The sequence below is a fragment of the Lepidochelys kempii genome, chromosome 1 (genome assembly GCF_965140265.1).
Source record: "Lepidochelys kempii isolate rLepKem1 chromosome 1, rLepKem1.hap2, whole genome shotgun sequence".
Lineage (NCBI taxonomy): Eukaryota > Metazoa > Chordata > Testudines > Cheloniidae > Lepidochelys > Lepidochelys kempii.
The window spans coordinates 134,812,305-134,837,105 of record NC_133256.1 but is presented as its reverse complement, the minus strand read 5'-3'; the positions used below and the strand labels follow the sequence as shown (position 1 = coordinate 134,837,105).

The following is a 24,801-nucleotide window of genomic DNA, read 5'->3' as shown; positions in this document are numbered from 1 at the left end:
AGGTTTAAAAAATTATGGCATTTAAGTGTAATGGGAATTTTATTGAAACGATAAGTAAGTAGGATAAGTAAGGGCAGTAGGATTTGGACCAAGATGTTAAAGGACTGATTTCTCTCATTATTTTATGATCAATAGAACTTACTAGGATCAGTCTTGTTTATCAACAGTCATTGGGTATCTGCCTACTTCTGACTTTTTTAAATAGCTGAGAATTTTCATTGTGATGAGCTAAATTCACCAGCTAATCCCTTATTACTCGAGGATACTTATTGTCCAAACTAAGGTCCCAATACTGCTCTATCCACAGAAGTCCAGGATTGGAGACTCAGTCATTTTATCATCTATCTATCGATATAGATATAATAGATATAATACACACACATTTTAAAGTATTCTGCATGTTATGTAGAGTATTAAAATACAATTTTATTATTTTTCTCATAATCATTCATTACTGATATCACTAGTTAGCAAATATGAGACAATGATATCACTTGGAATTTTGTTTTTCAAACAGTTCAGCATGTCAAAGGAATTGGAGGCAAATTTTTAAAGCATCTCACCAGTATGTGATAGCTATGAAGCTAAAACTGACTACTGTGCTTTGAACATATCGCACCCTATGAAAATTGTCATCAGTTATAAATAAACACTATGTCAGAGAGTTTACACCAACTTTAGATAACTTGGGGCAAAAAACATGCACAGGGTTTGGATGAAATTTAGGTTGTTGAAACTTCACATCGGTTTATATATCAAGAGAAACCCAAAATAAAACCATACGTTAAATTGCATGTACATTTGTTCTTTCTTTTAAAAGAATGTATGCTTGTATTATCTGCTTACTTTAAAACTAGCCACTTTGAATATATATTGCAGTCCTGTGTGATACAGAGTCTCAGGATTTAGCCTTCAAAAATCCAAACAGTGTATTTCAGCTTCAAACGTTCTTTGGGAAAAGTGTGAAAATTCTCTTTGTTGTAGCTCTCTAAAGCCTTTGTACAAATGGCGGAGTGTGTCCATCTACTTAAAGCTTATAATGAATTTTCTATAACTTATCACAGATCTCCTTATCCTTTATGAATGTGAACTAGATTGTTACTGACATGAATAGAGGCAGCCAGTGTTCAAAAAGAATAGGCACCTGCTAACAAAATTATGTTTTTAATATACCTACATATCTTTAAGTATAGTTATTTATATTTATATAATATATTTTTAATTTGTGTAATTGCAATGCTTCACTTTGACCAAGAAAAATAATTACAGATATTTTAAAATAAATTAGTTCAAAAAATAGGGAGTTATATTTTGTACTAACTGGTTATCCACTGGGACCTATTCTGCAGTGTTCTCACATACTTAACTCTATCGCTTTAACTCTTAGTGTCGTGCTGTAGGCTTAGGGCTGTGTTTCAGCAGCAGAATCCTCCATTCATCCCTCTCCTCTTCTCCCCCCCCCCCACTTATTTTTAATTTCATTTTGAGTTGCAAATAAAATGTCACTCTATTGAACTCCTGGAGCATAATCATGTGACTCTCCCAGCATTGGTTATCTCAATCAACCCAGTCCTTATGACTGTGGTTATCTGGATTTCAGTCTCTCGAGATCATTTTTGTCAGGCTTTTTAAAACTCTTCTGATGAGGGAAGGAGTAGATTCTTCATTCTAAAAATTCTTTGTGGCTGTCCGGGTAACAGTGCCCTTCACCACAGTGGTGGAGATAGCTAGTGTTTGCATACAACCTTATAATCTCCCTGGAGGACAGTGCATTCTGAAAAAGACCTACCTCATTTTGAGAAGAGTTGGGGGCCTGGGCTTAGGCTTTTGGTTACAGTGGTCTTGAACATGTATGTACAGTAATAGTACCGATGGTAGCAGAGGAGAAAGCAGTGTTTGTTCCATCTGCAGTGCTTGCTAATAAAGGGAAAGAAGTGGAGGAGAATTAGGAAATGACTGAAGTAAGATGATAAACTGTGACTTAAAACCCATCACATCTTTCAGCAAGCTGGAAAACAGGAGGGAGTGGGAGAGAACTTCACACTTTGCTGCATCACTTAAATCTTTAGAGGATGATTCAGTAGCTAGAATTAATAATTTAATTAGTTTAGGTAGCTTTAAATAGTTTGATGGCTCTTGAAGACATTAGTTCAAGTTCTTGAGTAGTTAATATGTTCTTCTAGTGTTATGTATTTCTTCACTACTTGGACATAGGAGGGGCGATCCTTGGAAGAAAAGGGGGTGGTCTCCACCGCCTGCTAGTTATTAACTTGTTAATAACACATCTGTTCTAAAGTCCTGAACTCATTCAAGAAAAACTACTTACGAACCAGGAAACATTCAACTTTCAACAAATAGGTCTCACTTAAATTGACCGGAGGTTCTATAGCGGTTTACATGTGAAGGCAATAGAGATAAGTGGGTCAGCCAAAACATTAAAAAACAAAACAAAACCCAAAGATGATCATTGTATCTTGGGAAGTATGCCACACATCATAAACCCATAAAAATTGCATCAATTTGGATTTATTTCCATGCTCTGCGGGGGAAGAAATGAAGTAGCAGTCTTCCAAATAGGACAGTATAAGCCAAATACATTAAGGAAATTGAACTAAATATGGCACTGCAATTATCAGAAACACTATCAGTCTATTGATAAATTGCAAGCTGCAGTGATTTTACTTGTGGAAACAAATAGCTGCCTTTCCATTTTGACTTGTTACTTTCTGGCACTTCAATGAAACTTGGAGATGTCTTTATTTTAGCGTCATTGTCTTGTATTTTTGTTTTCGCTGATGTCAGATGCAAAAATGCCCCCAAATAAAGTTTTATTTGTTTACAAGGATAACTAGACCAAAATTTAATTCTGTTCTGTATAGGTTCTTATCACCATAGTATCTGAGCATAATATCACCACCCTCATCACCATAGCATCTGAGTGCTTTCATGTGTCAAAAGTGGGTTGTTCTTTTTGTCATCCTTTCCCCAGGAGGAGAATTGTTTGTTACACAGCTTTGGGTTAGCCTCCTAAAAAGCTCTGTCTCCTATACAGATGAATTTTACTTTGAAGGTAGAAAGTACCTTTGTGCTAGAGCAGCAGAGCTGTTAACCATGGGTCTTATTCTAGAGTTTTAGGTGAGCTTTTAGGTATCGTATCCAGCATACTGTAGACCAGTTGGAAGGTAATAAAGTGGTGGCGAACTGAGGTCATTGTTCACAGGAGGGACAGTGTCTCTTAATTAACCGAAGATGGTAGAAAGCATTATTTGCAGATGCTGCTATTGAGAGCTTAGTGTCAGTGAGGAATCCAGGAGTATTCTCAAACTGTGGACTGAATTGACCAATTGTGGGTGTGTTCCTTATAATCAAAGGAGACTGCAGCATGTCTGCAGACTCTTCAGAGTGCTTTTCTCTGCCCACCATCTTGCTCCAATTAAATATAAGGAACATGCAGGATATGGGACTTATCGAGTATGGTGTTGAGCCCCCTCAGAAACCACTAAAGTCAGCTGATACCTTATTGCCTTTCAGGATCAGCCCCAGGGCCAAAATTTTGAAATTGGTTAAATCACTGACGTCCATTATCTCTGTGGATGTACTTTAATTCTCATCTTTAATTGCTTAAGATTCAGCGAAGCACTTTAAAATCACTCAGGTCCATCCCTTTTCAGGACGGCGCTTAAATACATGTTTAACTTCTTCCCTGAAAAGGGTTGCTCCCCTGAATCAGGGCCTCATGTTAGGCACCCATTTGAAAATTATGGACTGTATGCTTGCTTACCCAGTTTTATTTTAAAAACTATTATATTGTACTTCTGTTCATTTGTGTTCACATTTGTATTGTGATCTTTGCTAGCCAGAGAAGGAAGGGATTTTAAATTCTGCTTTAAGCTGTCTGTGTATGTTATGTGGACACAGATACATCCATACACAATTGTTTGTTGTCCTTTGGTTTGTGCTGTATGAGAGCCAAACCTCACTTGCTTCTTAAAGTCAGCAGAAGATAAACTGGAGGCGGTGTGCACATTGTGTTTATGTTCTCTGCAAGAGCAGAGGGCATATGGAATAAATCAAAATGTGAAGCATAATAATAGGGTCCCATGGGAAAGAGAGCCTTGTGATTGTGTGATGACTCTCCTTAGAGAAGCAATAGGGGAGCTAGTTTCATAGCTGAGTCATGCGACAGGAGGGGGCTTCTTTCATTCTCACATGCATCCCCACTTGATGTCACAAATCCATTCTTTGCTGAGAGAATTGATTAACATTCATTGGGAGCCTCTGGAGAAAGAGAGGGAAGGGGAAAGAGAGAGCAAGCAAGGAGAAAAGGTGGTTAGCCGATTCTTCCAATCCCAGCTACATAGAAGTTGGGACACAATCGGACACAGAATAGCTATTTGTAACTGGGGTCCTTGGTGACGTATGGCTGACTGTTTCCTGGCACAAATCTTTATGGACCAGTAAGCAGAGCGAAATTGAAGCTGACAAGACTTTTTGCATTTTGGAAAGGACTGTAATCTACTGTAGTGAAGAACAGAGCCACTCAATCACTGCTGCTGTAAATAAGAGACAGAAGGGAGTAAGAAAGAAAGAAGAGAAAAAGATTTTGTTGGGAGGAGGGGGGAGAAAGCATTTTTGGTGGATGGTATGAAGCCAGCCATGGAAACTGCAGCAGAGGAAAATACAGAACAAAGCCAAGAAAAAAAAGGTACCCAGAGGTCTAACAATAGCCTGTTTAAATCTTTTCATTGAGGGTACTTAAAGAGGTTAGACCGTTTTTGTCACAGCTCTTAAACAATCATTATTGCATCTTTCTAGCTTTCAGGGGTTTTTTTTCCCTGTAAGGCTTGACAGCAAATTAATAGAGCAGGAATCTTTCCCGCTGTATATGTTCTCGCTGTGAACCTTCTCCAACCCCATTAAAATGGTGTGTTTTTGCAAAAGAAGCCTTGTTATTGCTCCTTCTTTGATTAGTTTTGGTAAATTAGTTTAGAGAGAAAATGTGTGTAGGGTCCTGAGAGCCATAATCAGAAATTTTCACTGAGACTAGTCATGTAGCAGTGCTTTAGTGTTGGGCAATGCAGTGTGGGAGACCTAGGTTACAGGAACATGTAGCTTTCTGCCTGTTTAGAATGACATCCCTAGCTTCCTTGATGCAGTAGATTGGTGCCAGATAGCAGACTAATTCCTTTTCATCTTCTACATTTTACTTCATAGACTTTTGTTTCCCTATGGTAGGAAAAAGGTGAATAGTGCACTGAGTGAAGCAACATTGAAGTCCCAGCGTGTGTGTGTGTATGTGTCATCCAGAATTGCTCCTTGATGGGGAGAAGAGTTCCAAATGTATTATTCTGAGATAAGAAAATGGCAGTGTGGTAGGAGAGAGACTTAATTTAATCTGAGTGCTCCAGGTGATTGATTGATCTAAAGTCCAGCACTTCACAGGATAAATTCCACCACTGAAGGACTGTTACATTTTGGAATCAGACTGCCATATAATTCATGTCATTCAGTATAGCGGGCTATTGTACAAAGAGGTACAATAAATTCTGCTGAGTGAAACATCTCTAACAAAAATTATCTTAATTTTTTTCTTGTGAACTCCTGACAATACCTAGATAATGAGATCTCCTCAGGAACCTGTTGCGTGTATTATTTCTTAGCAGTTGAACCAGTTGATATATTATAATACCTAATTTATATCACTAGATTTTAGGGGGTTTTCATATAAAAAAGCATTTAATTATATACATAGTGAAAACCTTTGATACCAGAGTTTGAAAAATATTTTGTTTCCCTGATTTGAAGTTTTGTTTTTCTTTTCTAGTCTGTCTAATTCAAAACCAGCATCAATTTCAACAAAATGAAATTTGGCAAGTGATTAGACCACAGAAAAACATAATCCCCTAGGGATTTTCCAAAAAAGAGTTACAATGCCAAGAGATTAAACTATGAAAGCCATTAACATGCATGGGCAGCAACAAACTTCACTGGCAATTTTGAATGCATATTAATGTACAAAATATAAATCCTAAATACTTTGATTAAAAGAGCCATCTCAGTCATTTAGATAATTTTTAAAAGGTCTAAAGTTTTCCTTTCCACCAGGTAAATAATATATATTTTAAATAGTCTAAGTATATATAATATTTACCAACTCTCAAAAAGTTTTCCATATATTGTACATCACAAATAACGTCCCTTGCAGACCCATTAATGATTACATGATAATTTTCATCCTTGCCTAAATCCCCAAACACAGCATGTAGAGAATGTTCATTATTTTAAACAAGTTATCAAAGTTAAGGCTGATATGCATGACGAATGACAGACTCTCTTGTTTTCATAAAGGGGCAAGCAGAAGGGACTTGGAACCTTAATTTTACCACTATTTTCTGGCTTTCCTGTATCTAGTTTGACACACTGAACATGATATTTAAATGCATTTAGTATTTTTATGACTTTGTTATTCTTGCCTACTTCATCATTTATGAAAGTAACATACAGCCTTACAGACACTGTGAAGTTGTATCTTCATTCAGTTCAACATTGCCTTTCATAAATTCAAACAGTATACTATGCATGGCAATAAAATATGAAGAATAGAACTGGTTGCCTCTTCTCAATTTAAACAATGAAATAAAATAATCCTCCAGATTAATTTGCCTATTCCTTTCTACAAGTACTCAGTGAGGAAGGGCACTGAGTTTTGTTTTGAGATTTTTGGGCCAGATTGTCAGAAGGGTTCGGCCACTATTTAGGCACCTAAATGAAGAGGCAGGATTTTCATGAGAGCCCAGCACCTGGGGTAACTCACACCAAGAACCAGACATGCCAAACCTGTGGGGAAAAACACAGAAATTGAGCTTGTTTTTGGCTTAATTGTCTTGTGAGTTGCTTTTTTGGCTTGTAGCTTGTTGCTTCTTTTTTCTTCTTCTTCTTCTTTTTTTTGATCGGCTCCCGGCAAGCGTGGTCAAGGGGCAAGCAAGGGCAAGGGGGGGAGGAGAGAGTGTCAGGGGTGCACAACAGGCCCACCATAGTCCCAGACTGCACACCGGGGGGAATCTAGTCACATAGAGTGTTGGGGTTCTTAGGGATTGGCTTGTTTTGGCCTGGTTTTGAAATGGGATTAGCTTGAGTTTTGGCTTATTGTGAAAGTCGGGGTGCCTATTTACCATGTGAAAATTGGCAACTGTGCTGAGAACGTTGCTGGGCATTCTTGAAAATCCTGCAATTTCATGTAGGTGCCTAAATAGGAACTGAGCCTTTTGGAATATCTTGCCATTTACTCCAGTGCCGAAAACTGGAGCTATTAGATTCTGAGATCTTTTGAGCGTGTGAATACCCTTCAGTGTTTTCTTTTAAAATATCACAATTTTTTTTTATAAAACCTTACTTTCAGAAATAAATTGCCAACTTAAATTAAATAAAATAAGCCAGACATGCTGGGGTTTGTTTTTATTTCTTATTGCTCTTTAACAATAGGAACTGTGATTGTGTTAACACACCATATATATTGAATAAGAAAAGATCCTAACCTTTCATCTCCCTTTAGATCTCCAAGTTCATGTACAGTGTCATGTGCCTACACACAAACTGTGGAGAAAACAAACGTTTAATTTGAAGTGGATATAACACAGTAGGAAAAATGTCCATTTTCACTATTAATGATGGTCTAAATTTCTATGGATTTTTAAATCAAAGGATCTCAAAGTGCATTTACAAAAACAATAGCAATACAAACATTTATTAACTTTAACTTATGTATGACAGTATAGCATATAGTATACTTCAGCCACCCTTGCCTCTGTAGAAAACGTTGCACAATAACATTGTATAACAGTGCAGGACAACAAGTGAAGGTGTAGTTTACTTACAGTATCTACACATGTATGCAACTTGCTATGGCATACGTGCAATTCACATGCTTTCTCAAACTATGGTAAATATAATGCGGCAGATGCTTAGCTGGTGTAAACAGCAATAGTTCCATTGACTTTAGTGCAGCTACAACAATTTACACCAGCTGAGGATCTGCCCCAAAGTGTTTAAAAATATTTAGTTATTTGGGAATGACTGTGCAAATTACATCTTTCTTACGTTACGAATACATTCGAAAATTGCAAGTAAATTAATTCAGGGTTCATATTAAATAATAAAAGTATTCCCCCTTCTGGCAATGATACATAGTCCATCTGTTGGATTTGCAACATCCTTCACAGAGCTATTTCTCTCAAGATAGACAAGAATGACAGCTGCCCTGATTTTTTAATTGGAAGCTGAACAACGCCCTTGTTCAGAGTATTGCTTAGTCTACATATCCACAGCTCTTATCAGAGAGAAACACCATGAGCAGAGCTCATGTAAATGTTGAGCAGATATTTTACAGAGCTACAGAACAGACTGAATGCACTTAAAGATGAGGGTTTACAAATTATTACAAATGACACAGTTTATCTTGTAGGCATTAAATTAAATCAAAACGTGAGGACTAGGTAGGTAGATTCACTGAGCTGGAATAAATGGGCAAAATGAAATGCCGTTTTGTATCAGCAGTGGAGGAGAATACATCCAGATACATATTAAGAGAGACAAGAAGTTTGCTTTTTTCATGCAACAGTGAAAAATATTACTCTTAAGTTGTAAAAGTTCCAAAAAATTGCTGTGAATAACCATAATAAATTAGGCATGAAGGTCTGGTCAAAAGCAACTCCTGATAAATAGTTTTATTGTATTAGACTAATGCATAAAAAGCTCCACTTGTATATGCTGTATTATAAAAGTAGATGGAAAAATCTGAGCAGTTGTGCTGGAAATTCATGTTGATTGTAGGTTAGAAGGGAGCACTTAATCAGTGAAAATGGAGTTCATAATTAGGAATTGTTGTGAGAGATTTCAAACAAAGAGTTTTGTTATTCATGATTATATATTAGCCTAAAACAATACAATTACATGTCAATTTTTATAACGTTTTTATACCAACTTTTTAAAAAGTGTGAATTTGCAAAATGTGTGTAGTTTAGAACCAAAACAATTAAGTATCATTAGAGAGATAGGGTGGGTGAGGTAGTATCTTTTATTCGACCAACTTCTGTTTATCCAATAAATGGAGATGAATGGTTAGGGTCTTTTCTTGTTCAGTATTTATGGTGTGTTAACACAAATCAAGTTCCTATTGTTACAGAGTGGTGTAAGCTTGAAATCTTGTTTCTCTCACCAATAGAAGTTGGTTCAATAGCAGATATCACCTCATCCACCTTTGTCTTCTAATATCCTGGGACTGACACGGCTATACTACTGCATACAATAAGTATAATTGACTTCTTAATGTTAAAGGTTAATTTCATTTTGAGGGAAGCCCTTGATTGTATAAACATTAGGCATTTAGTGACTTGATGGATATGAAGATTGTGGCTCAGATACCTTGATCCCACAAATGGGAATATGCCAAGATCACTCGAAGAAGAATTGAAGATTACTCACCTGAAATTTAAATTTTTCAAGATGAGTCTTTGCATATTCTCACATGTAGGATCAAGGCACCACAAGTGGGAATGTGCAGAAGCCCATCAAAGAAGAGATGCTTTTTCTTTTTAGGTTTGAATAACACAATAACCCATCTTCTTCTTGTACAAATTATACTTATTAGCCAAAGTTTTCAAAGCTAGGCCTCAATTGTTAGGCTCCCAAATCCATATTTCAAAGGTGTTGAGCTGCTCTAGTTCTCTTTGACTTCAGTGGGATTTGGTGGTGCTCATTCCTCCTGAACAATGCCAGTTAAATAGAAGTGCCGAACTATAAATCTAGAAGTGAAACATTTTGGAGTCTAGCCTAGAAAATCTTGGTGTTTATATATGATAGGGATAATAATGTGTCAAACCTAGTGATTCAGGTTTTAATTAGTAGGATTTGGTTTCTGACTAAAAAGTGAATATCTTAAGAAGAGCGTATCCCCAGTAGTTTGCCCAAATGATCATGTGAAGGAAGACTTAGACATATGTGATACAGAATATGGTAAAAGCAGAAAGATTTCCAGATTGCACTGTACATGCACAATAGGCACGATATGGCACCATATAGAGCATTGTCATGGAATCAGAGTAAACGTGGAAAAGGACCAACTATGTCATCTACAGTAATCCTTAATCCTTCCCCTTACCTGGCTAGTCTTGCTCCCAATATTATAGTCACTGGCTAATTGTTGAATGGAGTTTTCACCACTTCCCTTGAGGAGACTCTTCATAATCTCCTTTAGGAAATAACTATCAGATTACATTTTCTGTGATTAATTAGTCCAAATCAAGACTACATGGCCCATTTTAACCCTCCCCCACCCCATCTCTCTCATGCATTTTTTATTAGAAGACCACAGATGGTTCTTTCACTGATGTATAAACAACAAAGAAATGTAGAGTTTGACCCCAGTAACTACCATAGATGTATATAGTTGTGTGAATTGTAAATTAGAGCACCTATAGCTATTATTTGTGCGACATGATACATAAACTATGTAAATAAATGTTCAGAAATTACATACAAATTCTAAAAAGGATATCCAGCTATAGCTAATCATTGTTCCAAAACAGTAACCTAAAGTAATCCTAACAGTGCAACTTCCACTGAATTATAATTTTCTCCGTTAAAAGTGAACTGAAATATTTTTGAAATAAATATTCAGTGCTATTTAATATACTAAATTTTAAGAAATGATCCATCTTGCATTGACAGTAGGGTGACCAGACAGCAAATGTGAAAAACGGGACGGGGTGGGGGGTAATAGGAACCTGTATAAAAAAAAGACCCCAAAATCGGGACTGTCCCTATAAAATCAGGACATCTGGTCACCCTAATTGGCAGCCTGGCAATTCATAACCAGGCAAGGTGAAAAAATGTTGATCCAAAAGCAATTTGATGTTGTTTTGCCAATAGCCTCTTTCCATGATGCTCAGGAGCAGTAAAGCTTTGAAGTATTCTCCCAACAAATTACAGACCACTACATATGACTGGAAATGATGTGACACTACTGAAATTTCCCAACAACTGAGAAAGGTCCGGGGGGGGAGAGAACAGTAATGGGTCAAATTCTCCTCACACGTTCATTGTAAAACTGGAGTAACTCTGCTGAAATCAATAGAGCTGGTCAAAAATTGCACCAGTGTGAGAGCAGCTTTTCTCATCTATTTGTTTTAAGAAGTTAACTTTGCGTCACTGGACAGATTTGTGTTTGTCTCTCTCTCTCTCTCTCTCTACATCTGGTGGTAATTATCTAATTCTGTTGGGTTTAGGATACTTTAAAAATAGATATTTGGTTTCCCACAATTCTGTTTCCCTTTCTGCCCTATCTCTTAGAGAAGGGACTGCTTGCCAGAAAAGAGAAGGGGGTTGGTGTAGGGTAAGGGAGTTTTGGTGATCAGAGACCACAACAGACTAGAATGTTTTAATTTGTATTTATGTTCATTCAAGAACCTAGAGGAGTTTTAAACATTCTTGTATCACTAATGGTTTTTAGCTCATAACTTTAACAGCATATTCTGTTGATTTTCCTCCTCTTTGTTGGTACAAATAGGTTATATTTCAGTTATTAAATCTCAGCATATTTTTCTGGACTCTCCACTTACTTTTATTCATTTAATTTTAAAATTATTGAACAAATTTTTTTTTTGCTGGAGACACTGACGTTTTACCACCTAAAATTGGCAGTGATCACCAGACCAGAAATGGAAATTGGCAGGTACCACTGGATGTACAGGAGTTCAAGGCCACACCAGTACCATCATGTGCCAGCATTGAGAGGCAATATTAGTCCTTTGGGGATTCAAGGTAAATAAAGGGTTGGGGTGAAATCTAAATGGAGAGTTCAAATACGGTAGCACAAACATGATTTGCAGTAACTGTAACCTTTTCAAAAATGTTTTTCTATGTTTCTTAGTTAGGAGTCTGATTTTTCTCATGATTGCTTGAAATAAACTTTAATTTTAATCTCTTAGTGTTGGAAAGGCAGTAGCTTGCAATTTATAGATATCATTTTGTTAATTGTATTGCCAGCAATCATTTCAAAACTGTCCACAGCCAAGGCAGGATAGTATTGCTGTGTATGCAAACCCAGTAAGAAACTGATGATGGTATAATTTATAGTCCATCAGTTGGCTTCCATGTCCAAAGAGAGAGCAATACATAATGCAGTGGGTCTCCTATCAAGTGCTTCTTTGAACAGTATTTCACCTAATAGCTCATTTTCCAGCAACAACTGTGTGTGTGTATCTCATGTTTTAAAGAAAGACTGAGGCCAAGATTTTCCAAAGTGATTAGAGATTCTGCATGTGTCAGATTTTGGGTGCCCAACTTGAGTCACTAAAATGGAGGCCTGATTTTCAGAGGGTGAGCACTTAGCTCACTTTTTGAAAATTACCTTTGAAGTGTCTCAGGTCAAACAACATGTAAGGTTATTTTGCCCAACCAGCCTCTTTCCTGGATGAAGCTGATCTATTTAATCCAGTTCAGAGATTTGAGCGCTACATTTGGAGAACATTCACCAAGTTTTCCACTTAGCCCCTTCCCTTATATAACCCGATGGCCTGGTTCTTTAGACCTTAAAATGCTCTTTCCATGGTAGGCTTAGTCTGTATGCTAGAAATGAGTGAATATTTTTATTGTCAAATTGTATATTCAAAAATATTGCTAAATTAGTCAGATGTATTATTTGGTTGATCACGTCTATTCTGCTCAGCTATGGAGGGTAGAGGGAGAACTTGGTACTGGTAATAATACTTTGCATTGTTAATGGCTCTTCATTATATTTCCTAAAAGTAGAAACAGTACCGTTGCATAACATCCCAAACAGAATTTAAAATACAATGGGCTGGCAATATTCTGAGGTACCTTTTCAGATCTCCACTTCAGCTAATGTCTGAGTCTGAGTCATCAGACTGACCTTTTTCTTGCTGGAGTCTTAGTTGTGAGCCTGCTACCCAGATTCTGAGAGAATGGATTCGTAATGGCCAGGTATTTAGAAGAATATCTGATGAGGACTGTTGTCCAAAGTCCCAAAGGGGAACCAATGGCTAAATCCATACAGAAATCTTCTAGCTATGTTCAAGGTGACAATTCTATGTACGGAATCATTTAAAAAACATTATGGACCATTAATGGTTTAGCTAGACTTCAACAGATTTATCCGTAGTGCTTTATAGCACCAGAAAGTGGGCAAGTTCTGTCTAGTTCTAGATCTGAAGTGGCTCAAGACATTTGTTTGTGATTGCAAAGTCTCTGAGATGTGGTGATCTCTGATGTGTTCTATAGATGATGTGGCTAGTAAAAGCTCCTTTTCTTTGTCACAAACCCAGCGTTCATTACAAATGTGATCAGTCTGTTTTATATACTGGTACTAAATTTCAAGAAGGCCTTGTTTCCATCAGAGAGATTTTTTCAACTGGATGTTTTTTCAGGTCAAACGTTGAAGAATATTAGAGGCAAATATCATGATTCACAAGTTCAATGCTTATCTTAGCCATCTTTTACGAAGCTTATGCACCTACAGGTCATTTGTCTCTGTACTTTAGAAGAAGTAGCCAAAAGATTCTGTAAATCTTTACTCAACTACTTCAGAGCAAAATCCTTATTACACTGGTAGCTGTCAGACTACATCGTTAAAGGAAATCCACTTCAAGAACCAATGATCAATGCCATCCAGAAGCTGAGGTCTGTCCATGGACACTGGTTGAATTAGGAGGCTTGCTAAAATACAAACATAAGCGTGAGTTTGGGAGTGCTAGGACATTTCTGGGGCTTTTCAATGAAGAGTTGAAGGTGCAAGAGGTCCTGGGCGTAACCTGAACAAGCCAGAGGCTGAAAATGACATTTTAATGTGGGAAACTCAGTTTCTGATTGCTCTGATGTAAAGAAACCTGAATCTCTCCAGATGTGCTGTGCAGTAGAAAACTGAGAATAGTAACAGACCAACTACGCTGAAGAAGGCTGGAACAAGGATACCAATCTCTGTGCTAATGATTATTTAGTCACAGTGAAATGTTGCTACTTCCCTTGAAAGAGGAACAGAATCAGAACAATGGATTTTTTCATTTCAGAGCTGGTATAGGAATCTCTTGTTTTGGATTGCACTGAATAGTACACTGGAAAACACTCCCAACACTACTAACGTACAGTTTCTTCCTAGGGCAACCTTCCTTATCTCCTCTTTCAGTGTCAGTAATAGGTGGTGTTAGGAGAGCAAACTTTTTGTTTTCCTTTTGATCTTTTGCTTCTTTCACTAGATCTCTACATAAGCAACTATCTGCTTGAATCTTTAATCAATTAAATGCTACTTTATTGTCATCTTTCTTTAAAACTCTTTGTTTAAAGATTGGCACCCTTGTTTTAAAATGAACATTCTTGTGGAAATTCTTCCAGATGAATTGGGTTTTTGTTTGTTTTATGGTTGTTTTTCTCTTCCTAGATTTCTTCCTAAAAATATTGGGCTTTTTGGGCCTACTTTAAATAGGCATAAAGGCACGAGAAGGTGCACCCTCCCATCAGGATTTAAGATCGTTCCATAAGGATACAAGCTGTCTCATGAGCAGGGGGAAATTTGCAAAGCATCTGCTCATGCACACACCTTCACCTGTGTTGGTGCTACGACTGGCCAAAGGTCTTTATAGTGGTGGTTCATTTTCCTCTTATTCTGTATTTAGATAAGCTATTTCTCTAAAGACCCCTTAGTTCCAGATTGATACTGAAAAGCTGGATTTGGCTTCTGAATCTCAGATCCACTGGTCTGAAAATCTCTCTCCCCGCCGTGCCCCCCCCTTTTAAAAAAATTATATTTAAGTAGGATTGTTACTGGGGAGATTTCAGAGTAGCAGCCGTATTAGTCTGTATGCGCAAAAAGAAAAGGAGGACTTGTGGCACCTTAGAGACTAACATTTTCTGAGCACAAGCGTTTGTGAGCTACAGCTCACTTCATCGGCTGCATTAAGTGGAAAATACAGTGGGGAGATTTATATACACAGAGAACATGAAACAATGGGTGTTACCATACACACTGTAACGAGAGTGATCAGGTAAGGTGAGCTGTTACCAGCAGGAGAGCGGGGGGGACGACGACTTTTGTACTGATAATCAAGGTGGACCATTTCCAGCAGTTGACAAGAACATCTGAGGAACAGTGAGCGGGGGGCGGGAAGGAGGGGGAATAAACATGGGGAAATAGTTTTACTTTGTGTAATGACCCATCCACTCCCAATCTTTATTCAAGCCTTACCTGCTCACTCGTGTTACAGTGTGTATGGTAACACCCATTGTTTCATGTTCTCTGTGTGTATAAATCTCCCAACTGTATTTTCCACTGCATGCATCCGATGAAGTGAGCTGTAGCTCATGAAAGCTTATGCTCAGATAAGTTTGTTAGTCTCTAAGGTGCCACAAGTCCTCCTTTTCTTTTTACTGGGGAGAGAGATTCTGTTTTTGTTTACTTCCTTGAAGTCAAGGAAGCGTCAACTGGAGAAGCGGTTGGTAGCTGTGGTTGAGATCCAGTGTGATTAAAAGTCTTATTCTGCTATTGCTTCTTCTGGCATTGATGCATTGTGAGGTAAGTTACCACTTCCAGACTGGGAGATCTAAGATTCAAAAGTCAAATTTTACAGGTAAGAAACTAACCTTTGATTAAAACACAAACATTGCTAAAAATAGTTGTTCTCTTTTTTTCACAAGAAAACCCAGGAAACTCTAGTTCATGCAGGGTGAGATTTACAAAGGCCCCTAAGAAGTCAATGGGAGGTAGGTGCTAGCTCACGTGATCACGTTTGTAAATCCCATTGGGTATCTGTCTACCTCTTTAGATGCCTAAATACCTTTGTAAGTCTGGCCCTGTGTCTAATTTATTACACCTTTTGGCTCAGAGTTGTCTAGACAGAAGATGCTGGCTTGGCTAACCTAAAACTGAGAGATGACTAGTGTGCATGAGGAGATGGGTGGAGATCAGGGTGAGGGGAGAGATTAGAAAGAGGGACTATTCTAATAAAAAATATGAAATGGCAGACTGATTGCAAACCCTGGGTTTTGTGTATGCTGTTTGTGTGCAACCTCGTGCGGAGTTAGACTGAGACTGATAACTTTTGCCAGTGGAGTGATTTTAGATGAATGAATTCTGCATGTAGATTAACACCTCCACGTACAAGAGTCCTTGGAAAAAATTTGTGCTGCAAAGTGCTGGAACAAATCTGCAGGAGAAATTACTGCCAAAGTTATAGCAACAGAGCTCCAGACTATTTTTATCAAGGAAGATCTTTTAAAATACTGTAGTGATGCAATGATTAATAGGAGGTTGCATTTTTCAGAAATAACCGATAGTGAGTGGGAAAATATCCACCCTTATGGACCCAGTTAAGATTGTTCAAAGTAAATCCTCTCTTAAAGCACAAGTTGACCAACTTCCTTCTCTTCAGAGGTGGTGCAGCCTTGCTTTGAAATGCATTATCTCGTGGGCTGGAAAGAGTTCCTGTCTCGTCTGTTGACAAGAAATCATAGAATCATAGAATATCAGGGTTGAAAGGGACCCCAGAAGGTCATCTAGTCCAACCCCCTGCTCAAAGCAGGACCAATTCCCAGTTAAATCATCCCAGCCAGGGCTTTGTCAAGCCTGACCTTAAAAACCTCTAAGGAAGGAGATTCTACCACCTCCCTAGGTAATGCATTCCAGTGTTTCACCACCCTCTTAGTGAAAAAGTTTTTCCTAATATCCAATCTAAACCTCCCCCACTGCAACTTGAGACCATTACTCCTCGTTCTGTCATCTGCTACCATTGAGAACAGTCTAGAGCCATCCTCTTTGGAACCCCCTTTCAGGTAGTTGAAAGCAGCTATCAAATCCCCCCTCATTCTTCTCTTCTGCAGGCTAAACAATCCCAGCTCCCTCAGCCTCTCCTCATAACTCATGTGTTCCAGTCCCCTAATCATTTTTGTTGCCCTTCGCTGGACTCTCTCCAATTTATCCACATCCTTCTTGAAGTGTGGGGCCTAAAACTGGACACAGTACTCCAGATGAGGCCTCACCAATGTCGAATAGAGGGGAACAATCACGTCCCTCGATCTGCTCGCTATGCCCCTACTTATACATCCCAAAATGCCATTGGCCTTCTTGGCAACAAGGGCACACTGCTGACTCATATCCAGCTTCTCATCCACTGTCACCCCTAGGTCCTTTTCCGCAGAACTGCTGCCTAGCCATTCGGTCCCTAGTCTGTAGCTGTGCATTGGGTTCTTCCGTCCTAAGTGCAGGACCCTGCACTTATCCTTATTGAACCTCATCAGATTTCTTCTGGCCCAATCCTCCAATTTGTCTAGGTCCTTCTGTATCCAATCCCTCCCCTCCAGCGTATCTACCACTCCTCCCAGTTTAGTATCATCCGCAAATTTGCTGAGAGTGCAATCCACACCATCCTCCAGATCATTTATGAAGATATTGAACAAAACCGACCCTTGGGGCACTCCACTTGATACCGGCTGCCAACTAGACATGGAGCCATTGATCACTACCCGTTGAGCCTGACAATCTAGCCAGCTTTTTACCCACCTTATAGTGCATTCATCCAGCCCATACTTCCTTAACTTGCTGACAAGAATACTGTGGGAGACCGTGTCAAAAGCTTTGCTAAAGTCAAGAAACAATACATCCACTGCTTTCCCTTCATCCACAGAACCAGTAATCTCATCATAAAAGGCGATCAGATTAGTCAGGCATGACCTTCCCTTGGTGAATCCATGCTGGCTGTTCCTGATCACTTTCCTTTCATGCAAGTGCTTCAGGATTGATTCTTTGAGGACCTGCTCCATGATTTTTCCAGGGACTGAAGTGAGGCTGACTGGCCTGTAGTTCCCAGGATCCTCCTTCTTCCCTTTTTTAAAGATTGGCACGACATTAGCCTTTTTCCAGTCATCCGGGACTTCCCCCGTTCGCCACGAGTTTTCAAAGATAATGGCCAATGGCTCTGCAATCACAGCCGCCAATTCCTTCAGCACTCTCAGATGAAATGAAGTTGTTGGACCTTCATCTCAGGCTGACCAAACTGGAACAAGAGAACTGCTCTTGTCCTATTGTCTCATGTGTCACAGTAGTTTTATGCTTGGTGTTATGTATCATTAGCAGCTTAGAATTGATGCATGTGGCATGGAATCCGTGTTTCATATTGTATAGATCATATTGCCTTAAAAGAGGCCATCTTCTGAATACTTATAAACTGAAGGACCATTTCACAGAACTGGAACTGCATCAAACTGATTTACTTTGCAAGAATGTACATTTGCCTTCACTATAGATTCATAGGTTTTTAAGGCCAGAAGGGGACCGTTAGGTCAGGGACAGTCTGACCCCTGCATAACACAGGCCAGAGTATTTAATCGAGTGATTCCTGCAGTGGAGGGAATTCTTTTTCCCTATCAGAAACAGTAATTCCAGTAACATCTAGAATAAATCCAATGCAATCTGATGATAAAGCAGTGGTTCAAAAAAAGTGCTCTCTCGTTGTAGACTCTTCTTCACCATGCTGCATTGAAATTAAGGGCAGAGCAAAATCTTGACTTAATCAGATAGTTGTTTTTGTCTCCAATGCAGATTTGTTGCTTTCTGCAGTGAAACAAACAATTACCCCTGTTCAGTAGCAATGGGGCTGTAAGACCCTGTTGTTAAGAGTATGCAGAAGGCCCAGTTTCTCTTGGTTCCTCGCTAAGATACTTTAGAAAAAAAAGTCAGTGGTCTTAACTCTCAATTTAGGTGTGTATTCTTTTATATCTAGCAGTTGATTGTTATTACTATTGTAGTTATTTACACAGCTCTAGAGGTGTACATGGGGGCTTACAGACAAATAAGAAATGATGGGTCTCTGCCTCATGGAGCTTACAACATAAGGGTCAGATTCTGACACCCTTTACTCATGTTGAGTACCAACAATCAGTGATGACTCCCTGATTCTCTGTCCCAGCCCCTGTGCAGGATAGAGTAGCCAGAAACTTCTGTTCTCATGGTCTCATTATACAGGAGCGTGAGAATGTTCAATGAAATTGCAAGGTGGCAAACTCAAAACACATAAACGAAATACTTTTTCATATAATGTGTAATTAGGCTCTGGAACTCATTGCCACAAGAAGTCACTAAGGCCAGGAACTTAAGCAAGTTTCAAAAAGAGACTGGATATTTATATGAATACCAAGAATATCCAGAGTTACCATAATTAAAGATATCAAACGTTTTGACAGGAAAACCCTGGAGCACGAGATTTAATGTACAAGTCTAACTATAAGAGATCAGGATCAGAAATATGTGGAGGCAGGTTATTCTACATCCGCCTACTGTAATGTTCTTACACTTTCTTCTGAAGCATCTGGTACTGGCTACAGTCAGAGACAGGATGCTGGACTAGATGGACCTTGAGTCTGATCTAGTCTGGCAATTCCTGTGTTCCTATACCTATTGTCTCCAAGGGACTATGAGTCCTCTATTTGCCTCTAACACACCACTCTGCCAGGGCAGAATCTTCCCCAAAGTATTTTTGTGGCTCCTTGACCTTCTTGAAATAATGTCTGACGCTCAGGCTGAGAAGGTTGGACACCACTGAACTAAACCGTGTTGGTTCTCCAAAGTAGTTAGTCCTTATTATGAGTTCGTTCCTTTTTAAGCTTGAAAAGTAGCAACTAGAAAGGCTGCAATAGCAGCTTTTTATAAGCATACGTGTAAAGGAAAATGTTGATATGAAAAATATAGTACCTGCAGCAGAAGGTTAATCCTTAGTGCACCAGGACCCTTAGATAGTTTATAATGGTGTGCATGGGCAGTGCTCTTTCAAAATACAAAGGGGCCTAAGCTCTTCTTATTATAACATGCAATATTAGGGCCTGGTCCTGCAAAGATTTATGCACACGCTCAGTATTAATCGTATGAATAGTGACATTTGAGTTCACCATTAACTCAGCCTATTTTTCTGCAGTTCAGTCGCACGCCTTTTCTGTAGTACCTAAGCAAGGGTTTTGGCTTAGTGTATCAAGTTAAGTTTTATCATTTGTTCGCACAATTGAAATTGAGCGGGACAAGGTAAGAACAGAGCATAGGCCTTAACAGAGGCTTGCTTGTAATTTTTTAAAATTACAGTTCTAGGGCTAAGTGCTGATTGTCCCAAATAGAAAAGGTCAGAGGAGAAACATTCAACACACACTTTCAACATATCGTTATGGTGTTAAAGATTTTCCCTCACAATCCCCTTGTTGCCCCCAGATTATTGACTCCTGCTTTGGGAGATGTTCCAGCATATGCTTTTCTGATAATATCACATCAAATGCAGATGGTTACTGACTGGATGTTTATGGCTGGGAAAGGAGTCAAGAACATTTCATTTTGTCTATGACAGGGGTGGCCAACCTGAGCCTGAGAAGGAGCCAGAATTTACCAATGTACATTGCCAAAGAGCCACAGCAATACATCAGCAGCCCCCATCAGCTCCCCCCACTCCCAGCACCTCCCACCCACTGGCAGCCCTGCCAATCAGCGCCTCCCCCTCCCTCCCCGCACCTCCGTATCAGCTGTTTTGTGGTGTGCAGGAGGCTCTGGGAGGGAGGGGGAGGAGCGAGGGCATGGCAGGCGCAGGGGAGGGGGCGGGAAGGGCTGGAGTGGAAGCAGGCCCTGTGGCAGAGCCAGGGGTTGAGCGGTGAGTAACCCCCGGCACATTGGAAAGTTGGCGCCTGTAGCTCTAGCCCCGGAGTTGGTGCCTATACAAGGAGCCGCATATAAACTTCTGAAGGGCCACAGGTTGGCTACCCCTGGTCTATGATATGGCACCAGTACATGCAGCTCTCTCCCCCCAGTTATCCTGCACACTTTGGGATATAAAATGGATTTCACAGAGTGAATAAAGCCTTTATGGGTATAGATTTGCAAAACCATGCCATATAGTGAAAAATCAAATTGGCACTTGCCTTCACCAACACAGATTCTGTACTCTAGTGGAGGTCCTTAGTGACTGAGACACGGTTGGCATTTTTCATGCTTGGGCATCAGTCAAAGCAGATGATACCTAGATACCGGGGAAATAAGAGAAAAATGTGAATAGCCTGATTGTCCTCTCAGTTGGTATGTGAATTGGGAGTAACTCCATTGTAATGAACACAGACTCTCACACATTATTGTATATAAGGTAACATTTTAAAATGTCACCCAATGCTTCCCCCCCCCCCAGATCCTTCCCACCCTGTTTTGTTGAAAAAGTAGCTAAGTGTCTGCCTTTTAACCCAGTGTTCAGCACAGTAGATATCCCAGCCTCTGTTGCCTATGCAGGGGCATCCATGGAAGCGAAACTTCATGAGTTTAGAATTGCTATAGCCTGTGCCAGGGTTATATAAATGGCTGGCAGCCCCCAGTGCAGCATAATGAGGGAGCAAATAGTGCCTAGTGCTTCCTCTTTCCGGAGAGCTGGGCAGAACTACGTGGAGGGAAGGAATGAGGTGTGCAAGGGAGGAAAAACTGGAAAGTAACAAGAGTTAGAGAAAATTGCAAGAGAGGGCAGCAGATTGGTTCCCTGACTGATTGTTCCCTGAAATTCAGATTTTCCATCCCCGTTTCTGATTGTTCTCCATTCCTGGGTTTTTGTTTCCTTATTTACACTTGTGTGCTATGATATCACTTCTTTATGCTTGAGTTATGCTGCGGCACTAGAAAAGCCTGGAAGGAAGTTTGAACTTCAGAAAACAAGCACTGCTTTCCTGCAGGTGAGATGTTGGCTGGCCAAGGAGCAGGCCAGCAGATATTATCCTGCTCACATCACTCTGGTCTCTGTCTGTCTGACTTTGAGAAGCCAGTATCTGTCTTACTCATCAAAACCCTGAAATCTGAGAGCTCAAGAGTTAGCCTCAATAGGTCCTTAGGACAAGGGTAAGCGCTGTGTGTCGTAAACTCACCCCTTTGTGCCCACTGTACGGCAGGCCCCATTGTCCCTTTTAGAGTTGTAATCTTGCCCCAAACTTACCTCAGCAGGGTGTGTTACGGACTGAGAATTGCTGTCTGAAAGTCCCTCCCCATTAATTCTGCATTTCCTTGCTTTTCTGGATTTAAATCGGGTACACCTTCACGGTGCTGAAAGAGATTTGGCCACACAACTGCCATTGGCATTAATGGGAATTGTGTGACTAAAGCTCTGCACATATTCAGTGGTCTGTATATAGTCTCCTCTCCTAGCTATTTATGGGTATATTGCTCATTACAGCTCAAAGAATAATTATATGAACAACCAGTATCATGGCTGGCTTTTTATGTGTAGGTTCATCCTTTACCAGTTTCCTGTGACAGATATTTTTCCAAGAGACTACAAAAGAATAGTCGGTTCCTGTTCCTTCCCCTCTATTTATTTTTGTCCCTTAGTTAGAAATATTCAGGGTGAGGGGTGTGTGTGTGTGTGTGTGTTTAATAGCATTCATTCCCTAGAGAATAATCTCAGTCCTTGTTTTAGCTGGCCTCCTTCTGAGAGTGTGTTAAATCTGTAGCCAGGATCACAAGCAGCTCTGGGCAAATCACTGGGCTGTTATTAACCTGCCTCCATGGCAACTTCTGCTCACAAGCCTGAGGACAAAAAATGTTTTTATTCTGCTGAGCTGCACAAAAGATTCTAGTGATGTTTTAGACAAAATGGCCATTGAAAGCCAGATGCATTGATGTGTATTTGTAATGCATGGTTTATATTTAAACTGTTTTACACTGCTGATTTGCTGGGGTGTATAGAGTGCTAAAAATTGCATGGTATTATCTGCGTGCAAAGTGAAGACAGAGCAGAATTTGTGCCAAATAGATTTTTTATTAAAAAGTTTTTAATAAACTTCCCAAATCATACTAAATACTACAAAATTGTTTACAGGATACGCAGCTTCAGCAGCAGAATCTGTTATCAACTTACTCTGCTTATTTCATATTTATTTACAAAGTTTCCACTGCTTTTCAGTTGTATGGTAACTTGCTGCCTACTGATTCAGAAATATAGCAGAGCACAAGGCAAACTGCATCTAGAAAGTTTAAATTCTCCAGGCCAGATTCTCAGCTGCCTTAACCTGATTACAGTTCAGTAGACCAGCTGAAGTTCTGGACCTCCGTGTTTAATGGAAATATACTCCAATACTAGGCTAGAAAGTTTGGTAAGAAAAAAATCCTTAATTTTGTCTGAACTAATAGTAGTACAGTAAAAGCTTTGTTATCCGGCATGTTGGGGAATGGGGGGTGCCGGTTAGTCAAAAATTCCAGTTAACTAAGAGTTACACTAACCAATGGAATACCAATTTTCAAAGAATTAGAATACAATAAAATAAATAAAGTATAAAATAGTATACAGGGACTCACCAATCCAGTAGTAGCACTGCACTGCAGAATAGTTGGTTTCTTGAAGCACTTAGGTGTATACAGGTAAAATTTTCTATACAGTAGTTTTTTATGACACTACATATCACTATGGGCAGCACATGGCATACACCAGTTCACTAAAAATACACTTAACGCTAAAGAGATACTGAACATAATTTAACCCTTCTTTGATTCCGAAGGCACTTCAGGATCTTGCGGTGCCTCAGGGTCATCATTATCAACATCAGTTATCACTGTAGATGTAGAAGGTGTAGGAGATTGGGCTGATCTCCTGTACTAACCCTATGACACACCCTGGAACCTGCTTTTTTGAATAAATCCCTGATATCAGCTTGCTTACTTGTCTTCTGCCTCTTTTGCATAAAAGTAGAGTGCAGAATGTGCAATTGCATAACCTCCTGGGCAGTATACTCGTCCCAGTTACTAGACTGAAGATTTGTACTGGGAGATATCAGAAATGCCAGTTAATAGAGCTTTCTGGTTGATAAAGTGATGGAGAACGCAGCTTTTACTGTAACTGGTTTTGAAAGGCTTCTCCAAGTTGTATTTTGGTAGTCAAGGGTGTAAAAAACAAAATAGAAAAAAACCTCATACTGTCAGATTTCATTGATGTGAATGTAGGGTCTCCAAAAAGTACATTCTTTGTGTGTTACGGCAACACTGCAAACATTCTTTAACTGGGTCATATTAAAATGAGGATTTGGCGCGGTCTGGCAGTCTAACGCCTCAAACAGGTGGTGTGTATTCTGCAAAGCTGATACCCTTTGATAGGAACAGCTGTGTATAAACTCCATTGTAAAAGTTGTTGACTGAACATGTGTGTACAGGCGCGCATACTGCCATGTCTAGCATGGAAATATGCCATTGACAGTATTTCCTTGTTTAAAGCTAGGGCTGGAGGTGTCTGTTTGCCCAAGGACCAAAGAGAGTATGTATCCCAGTTATCCAGTTGGCCTAGAGTTAAAGGGTTGGTGGTTGCTGGGGCTCTGTTTTGTCTAATGTCTGGCTCGAAATGGCACTGTAGCTTTACGGACTTGATCAAGTGGGATCTTGGCAGTGATCTGCCCTTGACATGGTGAAGGCCACCAGAAGGACGGTGCTGCCTTTTCTCTTGTGGAGTAGAGTGCTGTAGGAGGCCTGAGCCATAAACACTGTTGTCTACTGTAAACAAGAATTTGAAAGCTTTGGGGCATCCACTGCTGGCAGTTTGAATACAAGGGGCTGTTGATGAAATGGTGTGATCTGCCTGAATGAGCGATCAAAAGAGATCACCCCTCAAGTCCAGTGTATTTATTACTGTGTGGCAAACTAGGCTGCACAGCATGGGGTGCCCAGTCTACTGGAATGACCTAGATTTGGGAGTAACCTTTAGCCCAGGTTCTATGTGGATTTAAGGGTTTTGCCAAGTTATTCTTCAGAACTAT

General features: G+C 39.6%; 1 protein-coding gene across 12 annotated transcripts in view; it reads left to right on the top strand.

Moving 5' to 3' along the window:
• The window catches only part of GPM6B (glycoprotein M6B), a 137,168-nt gene that overhangs the window by 95,189 nt on the left and 17,178 nt on the right, over positions 1–24,801 (top strand). Inside the window, exons 1-2 of one of the 12 annotated variants that reach the window (XR_012160184.1) lie at positions 4,187–4,705; positions 11,698–11,817. The exons of 8 other annotated variants lie outside the window; for them this stretch is intronic. Coding sequence is in view for 2 of the 4 variants with exons in the window: in XM_073355184.1 (XP_073211285.1) it covers positions 4,645–4,705; positions 11,698–11,817 (181 nt within the window). In the remaining 2 variants the exon portion in view is untranslated. Of the gene's footprint in view, positions 1–4,186; positions 4,706–11,697; positions 11,818–24,801 lie in introns of those variants that run through there. 3 more of the 12 variants (XM_073355184.1, XR_012160186.1, XM_073355230.1) reach the window with 3 other exon arrangements.